This window comes from Musa acuminata, chromosome BXJ3-5, assembly GCF_036884655.1.
Source record: "Musa acuminata AAA Group cultivar baxijiao chromosome BXJ3-5, Cavendish_Baxijiao_AAA, whole genome shotgun sequence".
Taxonomy (NCBI): Eukaryota; Viridiplantae; Streptophyta; class Magnoliopsida; order Zingiberales; family Musaceae; genus Musa; species Musa acuminata.
Window position 1 is genome coordinate 25,723,617 of NC_088353.1, and position 26,634 is coordinate 25,750,250.

At 37.5% G+C, this 26,634-nt stretch overlaps 2 protein-coding genes across 5 annotated transcripts; both read left to right on the plus strand.

Moving 5' to 3' along the window:
* Positions 1 to 1,426: 1,426 nt before the first annotated feature.
* LOC135582513 (lysine-specific demethylase JMJ29-like) lies at positions 1,427 to 14,581 on the plus strand. 4 transcript variants are annotated; one of them, XM_065151693.1, is made up of 13 exons: positions 1,427 to 1,724; positions 1,989 to 2,104; positions 5,397 to 5,496; positions 5,594 to 5,735; positions 6,484 to 6,547; positions 6,623 to 7,361; positions 7,621 to 8,040; positions 9,116 to 9,892; positions 13,008 to 13,080; positions 13,171 to 13,256; positions 13,717 to 13,836; positions 14,112 to 14,173; positions 14,297 to 14,581. In XM_065151693.1, exons 1-13 carry the CDS (start codon positions 1,566 to 1,568, stop codon positions 14,301 to 14,303), a joined length of 2,865 nt encoding a protein of 954 aa, XP_065007765.1. In that variant the 5' UTR covers positions 1,427 to 1,565; the 3' UTR covers positions 14,304 to 14,581. The 4 variants fall into 4 exon arrangements, with proteins under 4 accessions (XP_065007765.1, XP_065007766.1, XP_018677119.2 ...); XM_065151695.1 differs by lacking the exon at positions 5,397 to 5,496 and having other exon boundaries at positions 1,587 to 1,724; XM_065151694.1 differs by lacking the exons at positions 13,008 to 13,080; positions 13,171 to 13,256; positions 13,717 to 13,836; positions 14,112 to 14,173; positions 14,297 to 14,581 and adding an exon at positions 12,474 to 12,911.
* Positions 14,582 to 16,587: 2,006 nt separating this feature from the next.
* Positions 16,588 to 22,664, plus strand: LOC135639016 (cystinosin homolog). The gene is made up of 8 exons (XM_065152705.1): positions 16,588 to 16,745; positions 16,909 to 17,041; positions 18,251 to 18,340; positions 18,455 to 18,579; positions 18,785 to 18,827; positions 20,231 to 20,348; positions 20,430 to 20,479; positions 22,290 to 22,664. The coding sequence occupies exons 1-8, from the start codon at positions 16,627 to 16,629 to the stop codon at positions 22,431 to 22,433; spliced, it is 822 nt and encodes a 273-aa protein (XP_065008777.1). The 5' UTR covers positions 16,588 to 16,626; the 3' UTR covers positions 22,434 to 22,664.
* The last annotated feature ends 3,970 nt before the right edge of the window (positions 22,665 to 26,634 follow it).

Sequence of the window (26,634 nt, forward strand, 5' to 3'; positions counted from 1 at the left end):
GCAGGATTCACAAACTACTATTTCAGATTGTTATTTACAATTTTCTTTTAGAGAGAGAGAGAAACGGGCTAATCCAATTTACCTACATTTTTATTGTAAGATTCACTCTGGAAAATGTATAAACCAAGTTTTTTTTTTACATATGGAATTTGATGCAAATAATTTTTGAGTGTGTTCGTTTTATAAGCTCTTTACATGTACATGAGAATGCATTGACCAAGAGATCAAAGACTTGGTTAGTATAGCATAGTAAAACATATCCACTGTTTGTGCTATGGTTTCATTTTTTCCGATTGTCTTAATGTCGTGTTAAATAAATTGTTGGCTTTACATCTGAATTAGTCAAAAGCTAACCAACCAACGATTACCTTTCTAGGAGATAAAATTAAATTATATTTGGCATGATCAATTTTGATCATCCACTCCACGTGGTAAAATTGATATTGGATATTATCACATCAAGAAAGAGGGAGAAAAAAAAAAAACAATTCTTGAGAGATGTGAAACTCGATCAACCAAGAATTTTACTTGAATGGTATATCAGATCTTCTAATAATTAAATTAGTTTCTGTTCATTAGTCATGAGCGAAAAATGCTTCCAACCAGTTTTAAGTTTTAAATTTCTGTTTATCTAATGATCGCCCGTTAATAAAGAGAATTTAGGCATTATGTCGATAAAGCATGTCTAACGGATTTTTTTTTTTTTGGTTATATGTGGAAGCCATCATGACATTCTCGATATGTCAAATCCTAATAAATAATAATAATAATAATAATAATAATATATTTTTATGTAAAAATTAATTTTCTTATATATGTCTAATTTAACTTTATTATATTATTTAAAATATATGAAATTTACATAATATAAATAAAATAAATAAATATACATGTATGTATACATAATATATGTCTTCATTACATGACCATCATTATATATATATATATATATATATATATATATATAGATATATATATATATATATATATCATTGCCGAAAAACGAAAAATTTGCAGATTGTTTTCATAATTAAACTTCATTAATTAACCATCACTTGTCTGCGAGAGCAAAGACGCTCAAGTTTGATATATAAAAAAAGCAAGAACATTTCAGTAATTTCCATATTGAAAATGTTTCTAAAATCTAAATATTTGCAAATTTTCATTAGACTTGAGATAGTCTTTTATCCAAATTTGCGATCGATATCGGTGGTGTTTTTCTAATAATAATAGAAATTCATGTAATCGAATAGTTTAAGACTTTGTAATATTTGGAAAATCAAAGAGCGTTAGTATTTATGTAAAGATAATCTTGGAATCTTTGGAAATGAAGTGAGCCGCATGCGAAATTTACTGCACGTGATGCTCACGTGCATTAAAATACGACGAGTGGTTTTAGATATATGTTGGACCAAACACACTGAAGTGGGCAGCACGTGCGGCCCGCGTCGCTTACGATTCCGGAATCGACAAGGAACCCACAGATCGAAGGAAACCACTTCCACGCTGCCGCCGCCGACGCGACCGCCACCAGTCCCCGCGACTAGGGCAAAGAAGACGAAGCGATGCCGCCGATAAGAACGGGGAAGCGGCTTCGGCCGGCGGAGGCGGAGGACGGGGGGTTCCCCTCGAGGACGCGCAGCGGCGGCCGGAGGCCCCCCGTCCAGAGCTCCCCACAGCTCGACTTCCCCGATAAGTGCCGCTCTAAGCACTTGGATGCAAACGTATGGGTGACCCTTTCGTCACTTCCCATTCTATTCGGCTTCTGTTTCCGTGTTCTTGGTCTTTGCCCTCTTTCTCAGCCTGAATTTCTTGGATACAATGCGGAGAAAGCATATGCTCTATTAATATGCTCAAATGAAGGCCTTCTTCTTCGTCTTCTACTTTTCCTTTCTTGGTCTCGCTGTAGTTTTAGCTACAGCTTCGGTGCGGAGTATGGATTCTTTGGGTATTTATAGTCCAACATATTTGGTGATTGGATTTTACAGGGGAATCCAATGGAATCCACAATGTGCCACCAGTGCCAGCGGAATGATAAGGGTAGGGTTGTTCGTTGTACAAAGTGCCGGTCGAAGCGATATTGCATCCCATGCATTACGAGATGGTATTTTTCTAACGCATCCTTTTTTGTTTTTGGTTATTGAAGAGCATTTTTGGATTTAATCGTAACATATTAGTTTGCGTTTATTAGTTGCCTTTCAATACGATGCATGATGCGGTTGTCATCAATGTGGAAGTTAGTTCTTACAACATGAAGTGGGAGATAGAGGGTCTTATGTTTCACTCTTTTTTCGGGGGAAGGGAGGGACTGCCTATGAGTTTATATATACACATACACACATTGATAAATATGATAGCTATCTAATTATGGAAATTAGCTTTCATACTGTCACCCATACGTGACATTTATACATGTATGGTTGGCACAACACTGCAAATAGTTGTGTCAACATCCTATGCTGGTAGCAAAAAAGGAAAAAAAAGGTTTGCTACACTTAGCTCATACAAGAAAAAAGAGCATGGCAGAACTGTAACATACATAATAGAAAGAATTAAAAAGTTAGAAAATAAAATACATGTATTATTTGATTTTTTTTCAAATTCAAGGAGGTTAAATTAAGTTTGTGTTTGATGCAATGGACGTCACAAGAGCGATAAATAAGAGCAAAATGGCCTCTTAATCAATTCACTAAATTAGTATAGCATTGTGTGCATTAACATTTTAGAAATGGTTGATAGACCTGGAGTTTGATTAAATTTTATCTAAACGTATATAAATTAAACAACTCCTCTGATGCTTCCAAAGGAAAATGATGATTAAGATTTAAAATACTCAAAAGGGCCTTGGTTTGTGGACAGTTGCATTATGAATTGGACCATTAGATCTGGTTGGTCATTTGAGTCTTTATATCATAAATAATATATATAACCTGCTTGTTGATCATCGGAACAAAAAATAAATATTAAAAAAGTGCTAGATATTTAGACATACGGACATGTAGTTCATCCTTTCAATTGCCAAATTTCAGATATGAATCCTAAAATTCAATTAAATACAAAAGAAAAGAAGGTGCATAATCATATTAGTTAAAGAAACAGAAACAAGTGGGGCGGGGTGCGGGGGATGGAGAACAAGAGAGAGAGAGAGAGAGAGAGAGAGAGAGAGAGAGAGAGCACATGCATGGATGTCAACAAGTCATTCACCTCACAGAAATGAGCTAACTCTTCTGCATTGTCGCATCACATGGTTCAAATAGCCCATTGAATTCCAGCACAAATTAGACCTTACTCAGTCCTTTGAATTTTTCACGAACTATATCTTTTCAATCTTCAACTTAATTTAAACATATGTTGAGCCCATACATACCTCACATACTGCACCGTTATGCTTGTTTTGTGATTGAGGTAGTGAGGCACTTATTCTGTTCTCTATCCAAAATCAAAATATGTTATGTTGCATGCTCCTGGGAATGGGTCAGGTTGGATTGTGGTTGGGGGTAATGGTAGATGACTGGCATAACTTGGCTTGACTAACTATTGGCCAGTGATTTAAAAAGCGCTAGGTGCCAAAAGGCGCCAAGGTCCAAAAACGCCCGAGGCGCTAGGCGCTCGCCCGAGCGAAGCGAGGCGCTAAAATATAAAAATATAAAATATAATTAATAAATATAATTATTTAAAATTTTAAATAAAAATATAAAAATATATAATATAATTAATAAATATAATCACATTAACAGTATAAATCTGCTGACGGAGAAACGAGGAAGCAGCGGCGAGCGACGGCAGCAGCGATGGCGAGCGGCGGCAGCAGCGGCGGCAGCGGCAGCGGTGAGCAGCGGCAGCAGCAGCAGCGGCGACAGCGGCAGCGGGAAAGGGAAAGGGAGCGGAAGGCGCGAGCAGCGGGAGGCCTCGAGGGAGGCGCGAGCAGCGGGAGGGCTCGCGGGAGGCGAGAGGGCTCGCGGGAGGCGCGAGCAGCGGGAGGGCTCGAGGGAGGCGCGAGCAGCGGGAAGGCTCGCGGGAGGGCTCGCAGGAGACGCGAGCAGCGAGAGGGCTCGCAGGAGGCGCGAGCAGCGAGAGGGCTCGCGGGAGGCACGAGCAGCGGGAAGGCTCGCGGGAGGCGCGAGCAGCGACAGCGGCGAGCAGCGGCAGCGGGAGCAGTGACAGCGAGCGACGAGATCGCGATCGGGATCGGCAGCGGCAGCAGGTTAGGGTTGGGGTTATATCGGTTTAGTTGGTTCGATTGAACCAACTAACAACCGAACCAGGACCGAACCAGACCTAAAATTCTGGTTCGGTTTACCCAGGCGCTCGCCCGAAGCGCCCAGCGCCTGGGCTCGGGCGAGCGCCTAGGCGGCGCCTGATTGAAGCGCGCCGCCTGGGACATTAGCGAGGCGCTCGGGCCTCGCCTCGCCTCGCCCGAGCGCCTAGGCGAGCGCCCGAGCGCCTTTTGCAATCACTGCTATTGGCAAGGGATTCTTACCACTGAACCTGTTGAAATGGTAAAAGTTTCTTTTCTTTTCCCTTCTTTATAAGGAATTTGGAAATGAAAAGTGGAATAGACAGTAGGAGTTTTTTCCTTTCTACTTTGTGGGGATTGTGGATGTGCATGCAATTAATGGAGCCAATAAATGATTACTCTGGAAGGGGCAGTTATTGTTAATCCTCTTTCTGTGGAAGTCCTTGTTTTAGATTTTTGCAAAATTAAAGTTTACTTGATTAAAAAATTGAGGGGCTCTTTGTAATGTCTGGAAAGCTCTTATGCATAAATTGATGCTTCATAGGATCATATGAACCCACTTCACCCATAAGGGCTGAACTTCAATAGGAATGTAATTTGAAGCTCTACTGCTGCCTTATCCCATTCTGGTGGTAAATTTAAATTAAATCTTCTTCTTTTTAAGGTTTCATAGACTTGATTCCATATTTATAAAACTGTTTTCTTCACAATAAATTAATTACCCATAAAAAGTTCTCCAAATATTTTATATTTCTATAATAACTGTCTTTCAATGTGTATTCAGTGTTATTAAGTATTTTTGCATGCTAGCACAGTTGACTATTTAGTCAATTATACCCAACCTAGATATGGTAAGTTTTGGTTGTCCAATCTAACACTGAATGCAATCCTTTCATCAAGCATCCTGCAGTTTGTATGACTTATCCTAACTGTGGTCAGTGGAACTTCTCAGAACTTAACAGGCAGTGGTACACCCAAGTTCTTAATTGTAGTTCTCGATGTTTATTTTCCTGTAATTGTGTGCTTAACTTGCAAAATGGGTGCTACGGATTTGATGCAATATTTTGTAGGGTGATATCTGGTTTTAAATAATTACAACTTCTGTGATTATTAGTTTTAAGCATACTTAGCATAACTAAAGTTAATTATTAAAATGTAGGTATTCTCAATTAACTGAGGAGGCAATTTCTGAGGCTTGCCCAGTTTGTCGAGGAAATTGCAATTGCAAAGCATGCTTGCGCATGGATGGATCATTGAAAGTCCGTTATTTTGCCAGATTCCTCTGCTTGCCCTATTTATTTCATTGTTATGTGTGTTTACTGAGGACTGATAATCTATATTGGTACTTTGTTGCAGGATTTGTTGAAATTTGGTGTAGAATTTAGTGATGATGAAAAGTTACAATACTCTGCTTACCTTCTCCAATTGCTTCTTCCAGTCGCCCAAAAAATAAATCAAGAACAAGTGTTAGAAAAGGAATTGGAAGCAAAGAATCAAGGTTTTTCTATTATATTTTTGTAAAATATTTGGCATTTTTGCCCTATGCTTAATTCAGTCTGGATTAGGACCATAGATGGTCAGATTCAGATTGGATCAGGGTTTTGTCTGAACCTGGTTGGACTGATAGGTAAAAACTGTGTGTGCCATTGCCATTATCATTAACCTTTTATTGTCAATTATATTATTTAAGCAGTAAATGAAATAATATATTATTCTACTTGACTAAATCATAAATGCTTTGATCAGGTTCAACAATATTAAATTGCATTATGATAATCAGATTGGATTAAGACTTTGTTTGTTAAATCAAAATGTTTATTATGTCTTTGGCTTACATCATATCTGGATATGGTCGTGTCCTATGATTTACAGATCTACTTTGGATGATGATGATGATGCAAATGAAGAAAAGCTGATTATTTTTGGACTTTCATTTGACCATTACTTGCACTCCTAGATAACATTAGTAATTCAGGAATCTATGGCTGATTTCCTGGAGCTTTAGTTGAATGCCTGTGTTGTTTAATGCACTCCTAGAGAACATGATGGTTGATAGTGATACTCTCTGCCTTTGTTGTTTAATGCCTTCAATATCTCTGGATTTGTCACTGGATAGATGAGGATAGTCACAAAAGTGGCTTTACATCCATATTTTGGTGGACGATTGCTAACATGTGAACAACACTCCAGTCTTTTTGTTGAAAAATTTTAGTTGCCTAATCTTTGGTAACTTCATGCTGGTACAGGTTTATCTCTATCAGATTTTAAGCTTCAGGAAGCATGTTGGAATGCTGATGAACGCGCATATTGGTATGCAGAACATATCCTTTTTTAAAATATATTTTGGAATATATAGGGAAGTTAATGCCATGGTGTTTCCTGCAGCAACAATTGTAGAACTTCTATTTATGATTACCACAGAAGCTGCCCAAACTGTTCATATGATCTCTGTCTTACTTGTTGTCGGGAGCTTCGTGAGGGCCATCTACAGGGAGGTGGAGTGGAAGAAGTTGAATATGCCGATAATGGGTTTGACTATTTGCATGGTAAATATTCTTGTGCTCATTTCCCAGAAGGTAGAAAAGACTTGGAAGGAATCTCTGAGGGCAAATTTAGGTCAATATCAGAGTGGAAAACACAGAGCGATGGTAGCATTCCTTGCCCCCCGCAGTCTATGGGTGGCTGTGGAAGTGGCATTCTAGAATTAAGGACTCTGTTTCCTGATGGTTGGGTTTCAGACTTGGTATTGAAAGCAGAAGAACTTGTTCATACCTACAGATGTATGAATATCACTAGAGTTTTGGAACAGGGATGCTCTTGTTTCACATCAGAAGGTGTGGTTGACCATGGCAATGATTCAGCAAGAAAAGCTGCCTCCCGTGATGATATGAGTGACAATTATTTGTACAGTCCAAATGCTCTGGATATTCAAAATGAGGATCTGAAGCATTTCCAATGCCACTGGGTTAAGGGTGAACCTATAATTGTAACCAATGTGCTGGAAACGACATCTGGTCTGAGTTGGGAACCAATGGTGATGTGGCGTGCATTTCGCCAGATTACAAATATCAAACATGGTCAACACTTGGATGTAATTGCCATTGATTGTTTGGACTTGTCTGAGGTCAGTTCATTTGTTTTCATTGGTAATATGAGATTGTATATGTGACCATAGTGCATTGTTAAAATGAAACATTTTATTGATATCTCTTGAGGAGAGTTTTGAATCTTATTTGCAGAAATCAAAACTTTTCCAGTTCACAAAAGATGCCTAGGTTCTGATATGTATATGTATATATGTGCATAATGAGCAAAAATGTAGTTAGCAGTTATATTGGTACATCAATAATTTTCACTTCTCATGTGCTAATATGATGTTGCAGGTTGATGTGAATATTCATCAATTTTTTAAGGGGTATTCAGAGGGCCGATTTGACTCTTATGGGTGGCCTCAGATACTAAAATTGAAAGACTGGCCACCATCTAACTCATTTGAGGAGCGGTTGCCACGCCATGGGGCTGAGTTTGTCAAGTTGTTGCCTTTTAAGGAGTATACACATCCGTTCATAAAAAAGGAGAAGCATAAAAAGAAGAAAAAACCAAAGGAGCAGAAGCATAACAACAAGAAAACACAAAAGGAGCATAAACATTATCGATATGGTTTTCTTAATCTTGCTGTCAAATTGCCTAAGGATGGACTGAAGCCAGACTTGGGGCCAAAGACATACATTGCGTATGGGTTTATACAAGAGTTAGGTCGTGGAGATTCAATCACTAAGCTTCACTGTGATATGTCTGATGCAGTATGTATAGCTTCTTAATTACTTTCTCTGATTTGATCTTTTGTTATTTTAAGTTTTGGAGTTACATGTGGGTATCAAATGAGACTATCTGCCTCGTGTGGTCTCATCTGATATGATGATTGGAAGCTTCATAAAATTGAGAAAACAAGAACGGTTAGTGATGACAATTGGAGGCGATGTGACCTTTCCTTGACACTGCTTGCTTGAACTATTTTCAGGAAAATACTGTATTTTGTTTTGGCTATGAGTAGCTCAGTGCAAATTGATAAATCCTTTCATATAATTATATTTTATAGTATTTTTTGATTCGTTTACTTTTCTACAACAAGAAGGTTTTCTCATTATATTGCATCATGGTTGTAATTTCTATTCAGGAAGGTTTAAAAGGAATATTATGGGATGGCTTATTCCAAGTACTATAAAAACTTAATTATATCCTGTTGTGTTTCTCTTGATTGTTTATGTGATTATGATACTTCATTTCTTTCAATTACTTTGTAAAATGGTTTCGATCTGGATGTTTGAACTGTCTGATAATTTTAAATACCCAAATTTCTAACTGCTTAAATTGTCTGGCAGAATAAATTCAATTAATTTAAATCATCACAGATTAGATACCTAAGTTACAACAATTATGCCACTTTGCAGATTAAAAATGCTCTACTAATGTGGTCCATCTCTTGTCATTAGTATCCTGTAGAAGGTTTCATAATCACTTCTCAAGACCTGGTTGGTCAAACTTATCACGAGCAATGAATACCACATCCTAAATTTGTTGTATTTCACTCTATTTGCTCAACATTTTGTTATTGGTAGGGTATTTTTACATTGCGTGGGACCTTTGGGTTACAATAACATATTTTGAGATTGAGAAAACTAGCACTATAAAGCACTGATATTGTTCCAGGCACATATATGATTTATTTTATTCAGCTTTCACATTGGCCTTGATGTTGTTTCAAATCTCACCAATCTGTTGATTTTTTGTTTATATTTTGTGCATTACACTCTTTGAATGAACCATTTTCAGTTAAATGATCTTGCTTATTTGAATATTCAAATGGTTAATTCTCAGGTGAACATTCTGACACATACAGAGGAGGTTACTCTAACTGCTGAGCAACTTAAATGTGTAAACGAGTTGAAAAAACAGCATGCTGCCCAGGATCAAGTAGAATTATATAATAATTTTCAGAGAGATAATGATGTGACGGGGATGCAACAAACAGCCCCTTCGAAGAAGTTTAAGCCAGATCCAGATTGTATTGCCTTTGATAATGATGAAGCTCGTCCGATGCTGGAAAATCATGACCATCTTAATGGTTCATATAATGATCAAAAGACTAGGATGACTGACAATACGGTGGCTGATAATCTGGATGTATTTATGGATCAGGATGAAAAAAGTGAACCTTGTTGTCCAACAAAAGAAAAATCTCATTGCAATCTGGCTAGTGAATGTGGAACGACAGTTGATAAGAAGACAATGCTTCAATATGAGAGGAAGGGACGAAAGCCTTGTGGAGGAAAGTCCAGGGAAGGTCATATTAATGATCAACCGGATCAAACTGATCCTGAGGAAGTGGCAATTAGGGTTGATGCCATAGCAGGTACAAATGTCCGTGAAAATCCATCTGGTGTTCCTCAAAATGGCAAGGAGTCATTGCTTAATAGAGTTACACCTCTTGATAGTAGTGTACCTTCCCTAACTTCAGACTTTGAAGGGTTAGAATATGCAGAGGGAGGTGCTTTGTGGGACATTTTCAGGAGGCAAGATGTTCCAAAGTTGCATGAATTTCTTATGAAGCACTTCAGAGAATTTAGGCATATCCATTGTTCTCCATTACACCAGGTACAACAAATTCCAGCCAATACTGAAGCACCTAGATTTTAAACATAAGTACAAAATGTGTTTGAATTGTTTTAATATGCTATATTTTCATTATGTTTTAGTCTTGAATGATTATGGACAATAGATATCTTATTGTTTTGTACATATGAAAATGTAATCACTTCATTTCTATAGTTCTTTATATTGACACTTTAGTCATAGATTCTTCGATAATTGGCCAGTTTGAAACCCTTTGAAGGTAGTTACACATCTCTATATGATCTAGGAATCTCTTTAGCAAATAGACTATTATTTTGATCTTATTTGATTTTCTTGTGATATCTTTGTATTATTGTAAAAGGGAGCCCCAAAGATTTGTAGGTTGATGTAGGAGTTCTAATAATGCAAAATTGGTGATAATACATGTGGCAGCGGTCATCGAGGTATTAGACAAGGGATCCGTTGTCACCCTATTTGTTTATTCTTGTTTAAAACTGCTATCTAGTCTCATTGATAATTTGGTGGACTGTAATCTCCTCTTTGCTTCAATAGCAAAGGGCTTAAGGTTTCTCATTTGATTTTTGCTGATGACATTCTCATTGTGGTTAGAGCCGGTCCTAAAATCTGTGCTTCTTTATAAAATCTATTGGAGTTTTATTCCTCCCTCGTTAATTTCAGGATTAACAAAGCTAAATCTGAATTGTTTTTTCCAAAATAGTGTAACCCATCTATCAAACATTGTGTTTTGATATTAAGGACGATTCCTCGCCTTTTAAGTACATTGGAACTTATCCTATGGTAAAATCCTTGTCTCTCTTCAACAGAACCTTGTGGACAAAGTGTTGAACAAAATCCAAGGCTAGCATCAGAATTATATAATTCTCAAGTTGACTGGTTGGTTCTTATTATCTCTATTACCAATACCATTCTCATGTACTCGTTACTTAATTCTAACGTCTCTCCTTCAGCTCTTGTCCAAATTTGTTAGGGAATTTTTTTTGGAAGAAATCTCCTAATTCCAAAGGGTTAGCTTCATTAGCTAGGAGAGAGTGACCTCTCATAAAATTGCAGGGGTCTTGGAGTTTGGAATCTCACAGTAACCATGGATTTTATTTGTGATAAGAGACTCCTTTCGTTCTTGAATAAGGAGAATAATTTGTGGAAGAAGGTTCTTACCTCAATATGGGGTAGTGAACCCTTGTGTCACGGACTTAGCTGGTTTTGCCTAAGTCGTGTGGCACCCTTGCGTGTCCGTCCGCAAAGGTCAGTCTCCCCGAAACCTCCCATGGTCCCTTAGGATCCACAAAAGAGAAAACGGGTTAGAGAAAACGCCTCACTCGGGATCCACAAGCAAACATTTCTGAAAACACTTCATAAACAATACAAATTACAAACATACTTTACAAGCTCTGAACAGTTGCACAATAAAATGTCAAAATGGTCCACTACAGATCAAAAATATCTCACAAGTGTCCATATGACACAACCTTTATTTATAAGCCTAAAGCGGCCACCAAACCTAACTAAAATGAGACTATTAAGCCTTCGGCTGTCCCTCTACATGCTAGGCAAAGCATGAACATACCAAAAGACACGAACATACATAAGCATTACATCAAACATCCTGTTTAGAAGTTTGTCCGTGACACTTGGGCAAGTTGCCATGAACAAACCTAGTGCATCTTTTAGTTGGAAAAACTTACTGCATCACTATCACAATTTTGAGAGGGGGATCTTGTAAGCTTATTGGTAATGGTCGAATCGTTTGAGTTTGGGACGATCATGGTTAGAAAATATCCTTTTCGGTAAATGACCCACTTATTGCAATTTTGGTTTTGTGCATTATTTTGAGAAAGTTTCAAAGATTCTTCCTGGAAACTGCATGGTCTTAATTTGTGCTTTCATTTGCTCCTGGTTTGTAGGATGCTTGGTATTCATGTTTCCAACATCCCCAAGGAGGATTCTTGGATTTTGGTCTTTTCCTCCTAGTGGTCCTGTCAGATCACCTGTTTAGAGAGACAAAAATGATGATAGCATTTCGCTTGGTTGGAAGGTGATGTGGAATCTGAACATCCAACCCAAAATTAGTCTTTCTATGGAAACTATTGTGGAACATATTTCCCACTTCATCTTATCTTTCCAAGTCCCTACATCGTCAATCGTCTCATGTCCTCTGTGTAATTTGTTTTTTGACAGTCTCCCATATTTTCTTTGAATACAAAATCACCTTAGAGTTGTGGGATAAGGTTCAGTGCCATGTTGGGGTGGGTTTCATGTTCTTCTAGAATTGGGCATATGGGGCCTGGCTTGAAGAAGGGGGGAATCTGGGGTCGCCTACTGTTGCCTATCTAATGCCTATAGTAGATAGCCTTGTTGCAACATCCTTGTGTGGTTGGCTCGGAATGATGCCCACTTTCGCAATTACCAGACCAATAGTATATCTATATGGAGGAAGGTAGTGGCCACTACTAATGACCAATTACATTTTACCAAGATTGCTTAGGGGACTCAAAATAGTCTTTGTTCAGTTAGAAATATTGAGTGAGTGCTGGGAGGGTTTCCTTTTAGCTTGTAATGGCTCTTATGACTTGGTTTCTGGCAGTGCAGGTGTGGGCTATTCCCTGAAGGATGAGCAGGGACGATTGGTGGCTCTGGGGTTTGTTGACAGCCACATGAGTTCGCTCATTCAAGCTGAAGGGGCTGTGCTGGTGGCAGGGCTAAAGCATGCAAAGAGGCTGAATCTAACTTACCTAAGGATACATTCAGATAGTTAGAATCTTATAAAGATTTTCATGGGAGCTACACCTGCTCCTTGGCCTATTCAGTCTATCACTGACGATATCAAACAGTTGGCTGGTGGGGCCAATCCAACTGAGTTTACCCATGCACCTAGAGCAAGTCTTCCTTTTATACATAAGCTGGCCTAGATTGGGATGGTTTGGTTGGAGATTGTCCTCCTCCAAGTTTTGTTCTGTCTGATCAACATGAGTAATTGTTTCCTTTAAAAGAAAAACATGTGGAAGGGATCAGTTACTCCTAACTCATTGTTTCTTCTGATATTTATTTCATTATGCAATATGTGGTACATGCCTATAAAAAGTATATGGTAGATGATGTCTTGCTGTTGATAATACAGGTTACTCATCCAATTCATGACCAAACATTTTACTTGACTTTGGAGCACAAACGGAAGCTCAAGGAAGAATATGGTCGGTTGATGGATAGTCAGTCTATTTTCGAGAGATATCTATGTTTAGTTCTTTCATGATGTTAGCTGCTATTTATTTAAATTGGTGCAGGAATTGAGCCATGGACATTTGTTCAGAAACTTGGAGATGCTGTTTTTATTCCTGCTGGTTGCCCCCATCAAGTTAGAAATTTGAAGGTAATATGCAATCTATACATTTGTTCGAAATTCTATATTCACATACATTTACGAAAGTGTACAATAGATGAATTTGAACTTTGCATGTGCAATAAATGAACAGAAACTCGTGTGGCACAAGCTGCCCAACAGCTTGAAAACACCAAACTGTAAGGGAGTCTGTTACTGTTCCAATCTATTTTGATGTTCATGTTAAGCAACCCACTCCAATTTTTTTGACTGCTTTATGATCTGACACTCTTTATTGAACTACTCATGTTTTATATACTATATATGAGACGTGAAAGTCAACGGAGATGACTCCTTTGTATGGTTATGTGCTTAAATGTGAATCCTTTTTTTTGTTTTACTGTGAAAAATAGAACATCAAATTAATTCTCGCTTGATAGATGGACATTCCTGAATTAACTAGGGTTACCTTTTACGTCTCTTCTGAAGTTTTTTTTTTCCCTCTTAAAAGTCATGCATAAAAGTTGCCCTCGACTTTGTCTCTCCCGAAAACATCAAGGAGTGTGTCCATCTGGCTGATGAAATTCGTGTGCTTCCAACCAATCACCGGGGGAAGGAAGATAAACTAGAGGTATTTTTCTGTCAATAATTTGTTGCTTGGTAGTTTTATCACATGAGCTTTAATTAAAGCGATCATGACTGATGTATTTAGTGCCAACAATTGTTTACCCTTTCTCATATCCTGGCAGTGCCACTGGTTTAAGTTTTAGCTAGAGTTTGACATGAACAGGTTCAAGAACCCTGCAAACATCTGTATAAAATGCTAATACAATGAATTCCGCATTCCTATTTTTTGTCAGCAATTACACTATGAAACATGGTGTTTGAAAAATGTTATTTGTGTAGGTGAAGAAAATGGTAATCTATGCAGTGCAGCAGGTCATTAAAGATTTAGAGGAGTTGGGCAGGTGAGTGATAAATCATGCTTTGAGCTAAATGATCTTTTTCCCTTCTTTTGGAAATCTAAACAACTTTGCTTTGCCTTGTACGATCATATATATATATATATTTTTTTTCCTCTATTATTGCAGCTTATGAGAAAAAAAAGGGCGACATCGTCTGCACAGGAACATGTTAATTTTGATGAAAGGAACATGCCTATCTTTGGGGTTTCTTTAACCAGTTTATGTACATCGATCAAACTTTCTATCACTAAATCAACTTTCTATGATTTAGGTTAAGAAATACAATACTGCACTACATTTTTGTTCCCACCGCTTGCAAGTTGGTGGCGTAGATCGTGACGCGTGTCTTTTAATATTTTATGTATATATAACTCCAAAAAGAATTTATAGCACTCGTAGATGTTGCATCCACGTGTATTGCGATTTGGTCTAAGAGCAGTGCTCCAAGTGTCGAACCATATTACCACGTTTGATGTACGCTAAAATCATGGTCTTGTCTTGATTTTTGACGTTGTGCAAGGATGTGATTAATCAATTTGTTAAATCATTGTTAGGCAGCAATCTGAATTAGCCCAAGCTTTGGGATTATATTGCTTTAAGATTAAATAAATATAATGTGGATTGAGCTTGAGTAGTAGCATCTTATTGGAAAATCTCTACGGTGGCTATTAATCAGAGGAGGATAGACAACTTCAAAACTATAAATTTTTTATTCATAATAATAACTTGAAATATTTGAAGGTTGAATCTTTCTGACTTCCTTAGTTTTACCTCATCTCTCTGGGTTTTTTTTTATTTTAAAATTGTATCTAATAAATACGTTACACTATTTTTTATTTAATAAATACTTTTACTTTAATCATGATAAAGACTCTTCTTTTAACAGAAACAATAATAAAGTTAAACTATATGGATTTTTTTATCGTCACTCTTATTTTTAATTAAAATTATTAAATTATTATTTTTATCTAAAATTTATTATTTTATTTTTTTTTCAAATCAGTAAATGATGCAAGCTGGATCAATCTCATTTCTTTGAGTTTTATTATGTGCTAGTTAAATTAACTAGCACATACTATCATCAAACTTTGTCATAGTTAGAAGTAAAAGTGCTGGACAGATTCCTCTGCAAATAAGAGATTTTTGAAGTAAATGGTGAGATCTTGAACTCTTAAAAACTCTTGTGAGTGGTATTTAGGTGTAGGATTCATTGGATGTGGTTTGTAAATAGATCTAATATTTTGTCACAAGATCAGTGTCACTTCCAACTTTCAAAGTTGTCTTTTGGATAATTAAAAAAAAACTCTAAATTTTTATTTTTATTTTTTAAATATGTGATTACTTTTGATTACCATTTTTGTCCAATTGCCATGTTGTCTCTGTCCTTCGTTTGCTATTATCGTTATGATAACCAAGGTGAGTAGTCTCTTGGAAAGATGATTAGCATTGATGTGGCTTCTAAACTAGTGAGAGATGTAATGTCGATTTTTCTTAAAGAATGAGACGGAAGGGGGCGAGCTACCAATGGGTTTAGATATGTCAATGGAAAGGATATGTGATGGAGATTCAAGACTTAACAAAAAGCGTTCCATGTAGCTTGGCACCTTCAACGTCATCAATGAAGTCATGTGCACCTACCATGTCGCCACTCATCGATTTAGCAATCCTAAGACCAAGATCAACTTTCTCTATTTCCTAACTCTCTCAACGACGAGCATAATATCCTCTAACCCTAGTGTCATGATCGTCGAGCCTTTTACCTCACCCAAAAGGCACTCTTGAGACATCACCCATTTTAATCGCCATAATGACAATAACAAATGAGAGGCAAAGGCTACGAGACGATGAATAAAGGTTGAAGATATCAATCGATCGGGCTAAGTTTAAAAGGGTGCTTTTGTGTTATAGAAAATAACGTGTGTTTTGTATAAATAAACCAAAAGGAAAAGTTCTAAAGGAAAAATTGTATAAATAAACCAAAAGGAAAAGTTCTGAAGGAAAAATTGTATAAATAAACCAAAAGGAAAAGTTCACCAATGTAAACAGATAAAAATTTATATATATATTTTTAGTAATCTGCCCTTATTCTTTTTATTTAAGCAATGTAAACAGTCCACCAATCATGTGATCTCGTAAGTGACAATAATTGACATGGGCTAAGCCACAGGCGGTATTCTCCCTTCTCGACGTCTGTACCTTCCCAATATTCCAACCAGATTCCTTGGCTTGATAGCACACCGAGGTGAATCCCCACTCTATACGTCATCGATTCCCCCAATTGCCATCGTTCTTATTCTTATCGTCATCGTCAGTCGTTCTGTCGACCAGTTATTCTTGAAAAAAGCTGAGGGTTTTTTGTCATTTTATAAAGGCTACCGACGGTATCTTCTCTTGGCTATTGGTTATCATCCCCGCAGGAGAAACCGGGTCGATTCGATCGAAGGGAAAAGGAGGGCATGGCGTCGTGGAACTCGCTCGGCTTGGAGATCACGTACGAGGCCTTCGGATGGATCGCCTTCTTCTCCTGGTCCTTCAGCTTCTACCCTCAAGTTATTCTCAATTACAAGAGGAAAAGGTTCGGATCCTTTTTGATTCCGTCGTTGATTTCAATCTTCATTTTCTCCTCTTTTCTGTTATTCTCTAAGGCAAGATCGGATTTTGTTTGGTTTCTTGCTGAATTCATGGGATTTTAGGGTGGTAATGTATTGATTCTGGTCTTGTTTCTTTGGTGATCGAAGCGTGGTGGGCTTGAATTTCGATTTCCTGGTGCTCAACATGACGAAGCACTCGTCGTATCTCGTATATAACGCGGCCATGTTCTTTAGCCCTGTGATCAAGAGGCAGTATCATGAGAAGTATGGTTTCGGAGAGGTTGGTATCTTTTCTGTTTCTCCTTGTCGTTGATTTCTTTTGGATGTGTAATTATTGTTTTGTGCTTCTGGAAAGGTAATTTCGACCGAATTACCACTAAAAATGACATTTTGATTGAATCGATGGACGGGCAAACAACGTTACCCTTTGTGCTTTCCCTATTTGACTTTAGGGGACATTGGTTTTTCCACCTCTGTCCTTGTTCGATTTCAACTTGCTCGCCCATAGTTTAAAGGTTGTCGTTAAGCCATCCATGTTATTCTTCGTCAGTCGTCTTCATCGTTGTTGTTACGTACCTCATGCTGCACGCCGGTTCAGTGACATTAAGCCGTTCCGTGGTGACACGCAGATTACGTTCCTTGTTCCTTTACGGCAGGAAACCGTCTTCTGGTTGTTTCCGAAATCGGTTTTTCTCTTTCCACAAACTTTTTTGCTTCTTCGGAATGGGAATGGGTTTCAACTATAGGCTTACTCCAAAAGCAAACGAGGAAGAAGGAAGAAGCAGAAGAAGGAAGGAGGAGGAGACGAATTGGAGGTGCGGCGGGTGGCAGCCATAGGTGCGGTGCGACAGCGGATAGTGGAGAGGAGACACTTGTGTGTCATGAGCCCTGGTTCATCGTGCAACCGTGTTTAAAAGAAAAAAGAGAGCCGCTTAAGTAATTAAAGGGGACCGACCATACTATCTCAAATAGGGAGGTCCACGTCTGGGTTCATGCCCAGACTGGTAGATATCCATTGGGTAGGGGTCGATCTGGACAAAATTGAATTCCCTCTTATAATCACTATAGGATGTCTTAGTATTGATTGCAATAGATTTATGTCAATTTAGTAGTCAATTTTCATTCAGTCTTCTCTCTTCATTTCTGGGAGGCCAATTCTCTTGAGCTACATAATGTAGTGATGGACAATCATATCTTTTTTATCGGATGTAGACCATCTGTATAAGTTGATTTGTTTTTGTTATAAAATCAATGTGGTGGTATGCTATAAAGTATAAGCCTGTGAACCATTTCTGTCATAATATTGAATTTCTTCCAAACTTCTGTTACACACCTTAAAATATTAAGTATGGGTTTGTTCGGCTGCCTTGCTGAAGGTTTTGCCATAGATTCTACATATGTAAACTATTGATTTGCTGATTTAACATCATGTTCGTTTGGAATGTTTATTCTCTAGGAGGTGTGTACGAATTAATTCTCTTAATTTCAGATGATTCCTGTAGCTGCAAATGATGTGGCTTTTTCAGTACATGCTGTTGCGTTGACGGCTTTTACATTGTTCCAAGTTTTGATCTATGAAGTAAGTAATCCTTTTTTGTATGAGATCATTTTCTTGCTGTATGTTATATTGTCCCTTACCTTCTTTCCTCTGCTAACTCTCTTTTTGCCTCCTTTTTATTCTTAATCTCCACAGCGTGGAAGTCAGAAGGTCTCAAAGACTTGCATTGGTATCACTGTTATTGTCTTGCTTTATGCTGTGGTCTGTGTGTTCTTAGCCTGGCCCAATCATTCTTGGCTTTGGCTCATCTCTGTTTTCAAGTAATACTTTGTTCTTATAAGAAAACTAATGTTTTGAAAATATAATTTAACTAAAGAAACATTTATGCGTTCTATCTTCTGGAACCCCAAGAAAGAACATTAAAGAAGACACCTTTAACATCTATAAGTTTTGCTTTTTTAAAAAATTGACTTCTTGCAGTTGTCTCATATTCTCATTAATTTTTCTTTAATGGCATGAATTCAGCACAATACAGGTTATCATGACAGCGATCAAGTACATCCCACAGGTATAGATGCTTTTTCATTTGTTTTATATTTTATTTGCATAATTTATATAAAGTGTAGAAAGTGATAGATAAAATTTATTATCTCATTTTAAAGGGTGCTACATATTTATTCATGTTTTGATAATAGATCATTTATATCAAGATTTCTGAATATTTGCTCTCAAGATAGTGTTACAGTGGTGTCTGGGATATGTCCAATTAAGCAGCCAGACATTTTTTTTCAAATATAACTGAGGCCTAATAGGAGTTCCATTTGATAGAAAAACCACCTCGTGTGATACTTATCTTTTGGTGATACCGAGCAATTATTTTGAGGTTCAAATAAGTTATCATGTATATTGTGGTTGGCTTGATACATAATGAGTGACGCTTGAAACCATTTTGATATTAACCAATGTAACTTTAGCTCTTCCTCTACCCAACATAAGCAATTGTGTTTTCCTATGGCAGTAAAATGATACTATGATAGACTTCCACCCAGAGTATGTCCACTTTTGCTTTTTGAACCTTGTCCATTAAAATGATTCCAGTTCTTTGTACCAAACCTTTTGTTTTATCCATCAGGAAACTTGGTTGCTTCTCCCTGGTTCATACAAGTTGATAAAATTTTGCTGGAAAGGCTGGTTTTCCAGCTAACAAACCAACATTTATTTTTTAGGTTCTATAAGAAGCCAGCTGGGTGACCTCTAGGAATCCTGCATTACCCACAATAGTACCACACTGGGGTGATTTCTTGAGACGAGTCACTGTCCATCCCAAATGGCACCGTCTGGCTACTCCTTTTTGGAATTTGATCATTGTGGTTCTGACTTTGGTCATGACATGCAGCAGCATGGTGGACCATGACATCTCTAGAATCCCACATCACCAATGGGGGAGATTCAATCTGACTTCTGCATAATATGCATAATAGCAAGTTGTTTTGAAGACATGAATCTGTCTATCAGAGTCAAGTTCATTAGTCAGTTATCTCAAGGGGTAAAGTATTAGATATCTTCTATAGATAATTGTAAAAGGATTATATAATTCTTTTCAGGAAGTAGACTGTAGAAAAATTTGCATCGCAGAAGTTTCTGGCTTTAGATTTCAGGTTTTGTAGATCAACATATAAGCATACATAGTTGTCATATAGTTAATAATCTATCAAACTAAATGACTGCAGCTAAGCTAAACTTACAAATAAGTGAAGGAATTATAAAGGTAATTTGGACTACACATGGCATCCTCAACATGGGTACATAATCTAGTAGAGTATTCTTTACAAATTTCCTGGAGTCTTCAATTAAAAAAAAAAAAAAAAGAGAACGTGAAAGAAGATACTTTTAAGGTTTTTCTTTTACCCATTGCCTTTTTTGTCTTCTAGATGATAGATATAGCTTCTTACATTCTCATGCATTTGTTAGGCATTCATGAACTTCCAGCGCAAGAGTACAGTGGGTTGGAGTATCGGCAATATCTTGCTTGATTTATTGGGTGGCGTGCTGAACTTTGGTCAGATGGGTGTGCAGTCTATAGATCAGGGTGTGTCATGCATTTTACAGGAGATGTTCTCATCCATTATGTGTCATTATTCTGATTTTCCTATCACATGTTTTTATGCAGAGACACTAGTTAACTTCTATGGAAATTTTGGCAAGACACTGCTTTCACTGGTATGCAAATGCTTTTTGTTCTTTCATTTTGCAATCTACATCTGAGATGCACGAGATATTTTTTGTTACAGCTTTCATATCATTTTTTTTGTCTCAAATAATGGCCAGTCCTCCTGTTTAGCTGTTTGTGGTACAATTTTCTGGGGCAAACCTGTAACAGTATTTGAATTAACATCTTTGAGTGCATTTGTTTTTCCTGAAACTCTTTGAATGCTCTTTCAATTACATTTCTGGTGCTAAAAAAGTGTGGAAGTAGATCTAAGAAGACTATTAGAAACAAGAAGGAAGGATCATATGACCCTAAATATGGTTAGTGATAATATCTTTACTGAAGCTCAGTGGTGGGGCTGTTGTGACCCCAAGTTGTTGGAATGTCTCACTTGTTATTGTCGGTCTAAATATATTACAACCTAGACAATTTATTTTACAAAATTTCTAGACCAAATATTTATCGGTAATTTATTAAATATAGTTTGGAGCTGCTTGATGTTTTGCACACTTTTAGTAGTTTTGCTACACTTAGTTAATAGTTAGTTGCAGTTTTCATTATGGGTCATTTTACAGAGTTCATTTAGTTTCTTTTTTTTAACTCTTCTAATTGCAATTTGTTCAATTTATGATCGATATACTATTTTACTCATCACTAGGTTGAACACAAATGCCCAAACTCGTGACTGGACCCATCAACTCAGCTCCTGAGTTTGGTTGTGTTGGCATGTTGGGCAGCCCAACGTGAACTTTCTCTCTTCATGATTTCCTTTCACTCTTTATTACACTCCTCCCTTGCATCTCCTTCATCTCCTTAACCTCTCATTCTTCGCCCCCTTGATATCCTCTCTTCTGTAATCCTGCTATTCCTTGTTCTCCTCTCCCTCCTCTATTGGATCTCCCCCGAGTCAGCCATCCTCTCAGCCTCCTATCCCTTCTCACCTCCTCACTTGCAGATGGGGATGCTGCCGCCAACAAGGGCATGCTGTTCAGGAATGGAGACAGAGCGCAAAGATTGAAGCCTTGATGTGAAGGCGATGGCAGGACCCAGGAGCAACGGCAATCTGTTATTGTTTTATTTTTAATTTTCCCCTTTTCTTCTATTGAAGACATTAAGTAATAAATAAAAAAGAAATTAAAATTAGGCTGGCCTAACTCAGCACTAGTCTAGAGGCCATAGGTGGAGACTGTCAGGTTGAGCTTTGGATTTCTGGATCCAACATGCACCACATTACTCCTCTAGGAATAGATAATAGATGACTCTCAATGAGGTAGATTTGGTGATGGAGCTGATATTGCAAGTTAACTCATCAGTTTGCTTTAAGAATCAACCCGATCAACTGACTAGTGGCATTATCATGTTTGAATTTTTCGGTCAGTGTGCTAGTTCTTTTATAATTCAGTGTCAGAGTGGGGAAGGAGAAAGATTGTTGCTCACTGTGTAACTCATCTTCTAAGGACATACATACATGCTTTGATTTATCTAGTATTGATGCAGACAAGACACCAGACTGCAAATTGATTAGAACTATTAGATGCATAGGATTATTTCACAAATAGTTTTTATCATTTCTGAACTTGCTAAATTTGTTTTATGAGAAATAGTACGATATAATTATCCCAGAATGCAGTTAAGCAGTCAGTTTTGCATTCCGTTTCTTCTATGGTGTCCTTAATCAATGATTGATCTCAATTTTATGTTAACTGAGGATGATGTAGCTAGAAGATATCTTGAGTCATTGCATATCTTGCACATCTCTGGTCATTTTATCCAAAATGCATATCCTTAAGTTATTATTATTTTTTTCTTTTTCTCTTGCAGGAAGTAGTGCTCTTTGATATTCTCTTCATTTTCCAGCATTATGTGCTCTATCCTGTGAAGAATGAAGGAAACCCAACCATTATGGAAGAAAATATTACTCCACTTATCAATTCTGAAGAGAAACCGCAGTTAGCAAATGTGTAGGGGATTTCCCGAACTTTGCTTGCCTTAAGATCATTCAGACTGCATATTAACGATTGTACTGCATTCAACGACGCAATGTTAAACTGGGAGCAAAAAGGGAAGGCATAAGTTTGGAGGTGATCGATCTGTTTTGCATGAGCATCATGCAGTTGTATGAGGCTGTAATTCATAAATGGTGCTTTGATGCATATTGAAACTTGACAATTAAAGTGATATTCTCCTGTGATGATATGATCGATGATATGTGAAGCATCCAGCGGGGGTCAATATATTCAAATTAACTATTACTGATTGCAATCAGATTAAACATGCTTGGAAATTGCCCTCCTTTTTGTTACTAATTTGTGTTATTGCACTTTCCTCTTGCTTATGTAAGAAGAGTTAGCAGTATTGTGTCTCTGAATTCGGTAGTCAAGTCCCTCTAAATTCATCTGTTGTCTGTCTCTATACCTATTTGGTATTTTTTCTTTAAATTTTTATTTAGTGGGAAATATTTCTGCAAAGTCTACATTCTATTTTATCTTGAGAAGAATGTTGTGAGGTTCTTTTAATCAAAGAAATTTTTCTTTGAGAAGATGTTCTGAGTATGTGGATGAGTCCGCTATTGAATATTGAATTTTGATGATGAAGTCAATTGTCATTTGTTGATCTAATCTATATATTGAGAAAAGTGTGTAGGATTAACTACGATAGTAGTAAGACATGTAGCAGGTGTTATGGCAGAGTCAAGAACAAGATTACATTGGGAGTTCGAGAGTTCGTCGGAAGTCCGGATGTTCGTCGAAAGTTCTGCAGGAACCAACCGAGAAGTTTAGGAGTTTGCCATAGAAGCTCGTCGGAACTCGCCAAGAAGATCGTCGCAAAGTCCAAGAGCTTACCGGGAGTCCGCTAGAGCATCGCCGAGAGTTCGTCAGATGTTCGCCAAAAGTACGTCGGAAGCTTGTTGGAAGAAGCGATTGACGCACCGGAACACGAATTATAGTAATGATGTCTTAATTGTTGTAGTTAGAGTATAGATTAAGTTAGGATTGGGAGGTGATCTCATTAACTTAATCAGGGGCCAATTGGACTCTTAACAGACCCAAATTGGGTCGAATGGAACAACCCATTCGGTCCCTGAAATCCTGGCCGGCGGTGGCACCATCTGGGAGACTCGGTCTCCCAGGATTTCTGGGCGATGGTACCGCTCTTGTTAGGCGGTGGTACCATCGGTAGTTATTGTTGCCAGCGGTGGTATCGTCAGAGCTCGGTCTTCGAGTGCTGTCTAGCGGTAGTACCACCCAGTGCCTGATGATAGGCAGTAGTATCGCCCAGGAATGGCGGTGGTACCTCCAGGACCTCGGAAATCTGGGAATAGACACTTTTAGGCTCCATTTTTGAACTCATTGGGGTCTATAAATATCCCACCATTTCCTGCATGAAAGGGCAATGAAATTCTTGAATTACTCTTGAGTTTTGAGGCCTTAAAGTGTTGTAAAAGTTAGAGTTCTCCTCCTTCTTTCTAAGTGTTGTGATCATCCAAGAGAGGAGTGAAAACTTGTAAGGGTTGTCTCCTAAGCTCGTCAAAAGGAGAAAAGCTGTAAAAGGGTGGTTGGCCTTCGCCTATTGAAGGAAGGCCTCTAGTGGACGCCGGTGACCTCGTCGGAGGAGGAAGCCGATAGTGGATGTAGGTCACGTTGATTGAACCACTCTAAAATCTCGGTTTGCATTTACTTTGAGCATCTTTCCTTTATAGCAAACTGCCTCTTCTCCTTACTGTGCTTTAAATACATCTACATTCATTTTGACGTAAAACATCTTCCGAGATTGACTTTCTACGAAGATTTTACGAAATCTATAATTTTTCATTTGTGTGATTTACATTGCTCCAAATCACTTAGTCTTCTCTTGCATTTTCACTTAAGATTTCAAACTCAAATTTCTTCCGAAACAAATTGAGTTGAGATCATTCTCGTTGAATCGGCTTTAATTGAAATAAGGTATTTTGAAATAGCGAAAGTTTTCTGCTGCACTAATTCACCCCCCCCCCCCTTCTTAGTGCGCTCTTGATCCTAATAATTGGTATCAGAGCGAGGTTCACTCTCAGTTGGATTAAAACCCAAAGAGAGATGACATTTGCCGGAAACCAAGATGGTCACTCAATTACACGTCCGCCCATGTTTAATGGGACTGATTACACCTATTGGAAGACTCAAATGAGGATCTTCCTAATTTCTATGGATTTTGAGCTTTGGAACATCGTAGAAAATGGATTTCAAAAGTCTTCTCTTCTAATGATCGATTGGAATGAATCGGAGAAGAAGACTTTTGTTTTAAATGCAAAGGCTATGAATGCCTTATTTTGTGCATTAGATAAAAACGAGTTTAATCGTGTTTTGATTTGTGAAACGACTTTTGATATTTGGCACACACTCGATGTGACTCACGAAGGCACGAGTAAAGTGAAAGAGTCAAAAATCAACCTTTTAGTACATTCTTATAAATTATTTTGAATGAAACCGAGTGAGACCATTGGAGACATGTACACCCGTTTTACGGATGTCGTCAATAGTTTAAAATAACTTTTTGAGCTCGTTAATAAAGTTTTAAGATCCCTTCCAAAGAGTTGGGACCCTAAAGTCATGGCCATTGAAGAGGCTAAAGATTTAAACAACTTTCCTCTTGAAGAATTAATTGGGTCATTAATGACTTATGAAATGATATGCAAAGCTTATGAAGAGCTTGAGGACACCCTTCTAAATAACAGGAAGGATATGACACTAAGAACACAAGAAGACCACTTGAGAGAAAACTAAGTGATGAGGACTTTGATGATGACTTGACACTTTTAACAAAGAAATTCAAAAAATATATTAAAAGAAATAAATTTATAAATAACACTAAAGGTAAATTTTAACCCAAGAAAGATCAAGTAATTTGCTACGAATGCAAGAAGTCGGGACACTACAAGAGTGAATGCCCCCAAGCTAAGAAGAGGAAACCGAAGAAGAAGGCGCTCAAAGCAACATGGGATGACTCGAGCGCATCCGAAGAAGAGGAGCCCAACACTGAGCAAGTTGCTCATTATGCCCTAATGGCCCTTGGAGAGGAGGTATCAAGTTCAATTGATGCAAATTTATCATTTGATAAATTATTAAATATTTTTTATATTTATTTGATGAATATAAAACAATCAGTAAAAAATATAAATTATTAAAAAAGGTGCACGATTCTCTTGTTAGTAATTTCAATAAATTAAAAATTGAGCATAATGATAGTTTAGCTCTATGTACGAAATGCCATAATTTAGAAATACTCCAAAAGGAGAACTTGCTACTCAAGGATACCTTGAAGAAATTTGAGGTTGGTAGCAAATCATTGAACATGATCCTTACCAATAAGGGTCATATTCATAAAAGAAGTGGAATCGGATTTATGAGTAGCTCTCACTAAAATCCAACCACCTTCATTAAAGGCCCTATCTTGCATATTTCGCCCCAAAACAAATGCAACTTTTGTTACAAACGTGGACATAAAGCTTATCATTGTCCATTTAAAAAGGTTAGTCCACACAAATTGATATGGGTTCCTAAAGGAACCGTAAAGAATTCCATGCAACATGATAAGCAATTTAGATCGATTTTTGAGGCACTCAAGGTCAAATAGGTACCTAAAAATCATCTTTTTTTATAGAAACATAAACCATCATAAGCTAAGAGCAAGAGATGGTACCTTGATAGTGGATGCTCAAGGCATATGATCGGAGATCCATCTCAATTCTCTAAGCTCATTAGCATAGACGAAGGATATGTCACCTTCGGAGATAACAACAAGGGTAAAATCATTGGTAAAGGAACCATAGGTAACAAATCTAACTTCTTTATTGAAGATGTTTTGTTAGTTAATGGTTTAAAACATAACATCTTGAGCATTAGTCGATTGTGTGATAAAGAATATATTATTAAATTTGAATCTAATGCTTGCATTATTGAAAAACCACACAAAAACACATATGTGATTGTATTAAAACAAAATAACATATACACCATTGACATTAATGATCTTTGCAATGAAATATGTTTTTCAGTTTTGAATGATGATACTTGGCTTTGGCATAGGAGATTAGGTCATACTAGCATGAAACTAATTACCCAAATTTCATCTAAAGAACTTGTAAGAGGAATTCTTCATATCAAGTTCATCAAAGATAATGTGTGTGATG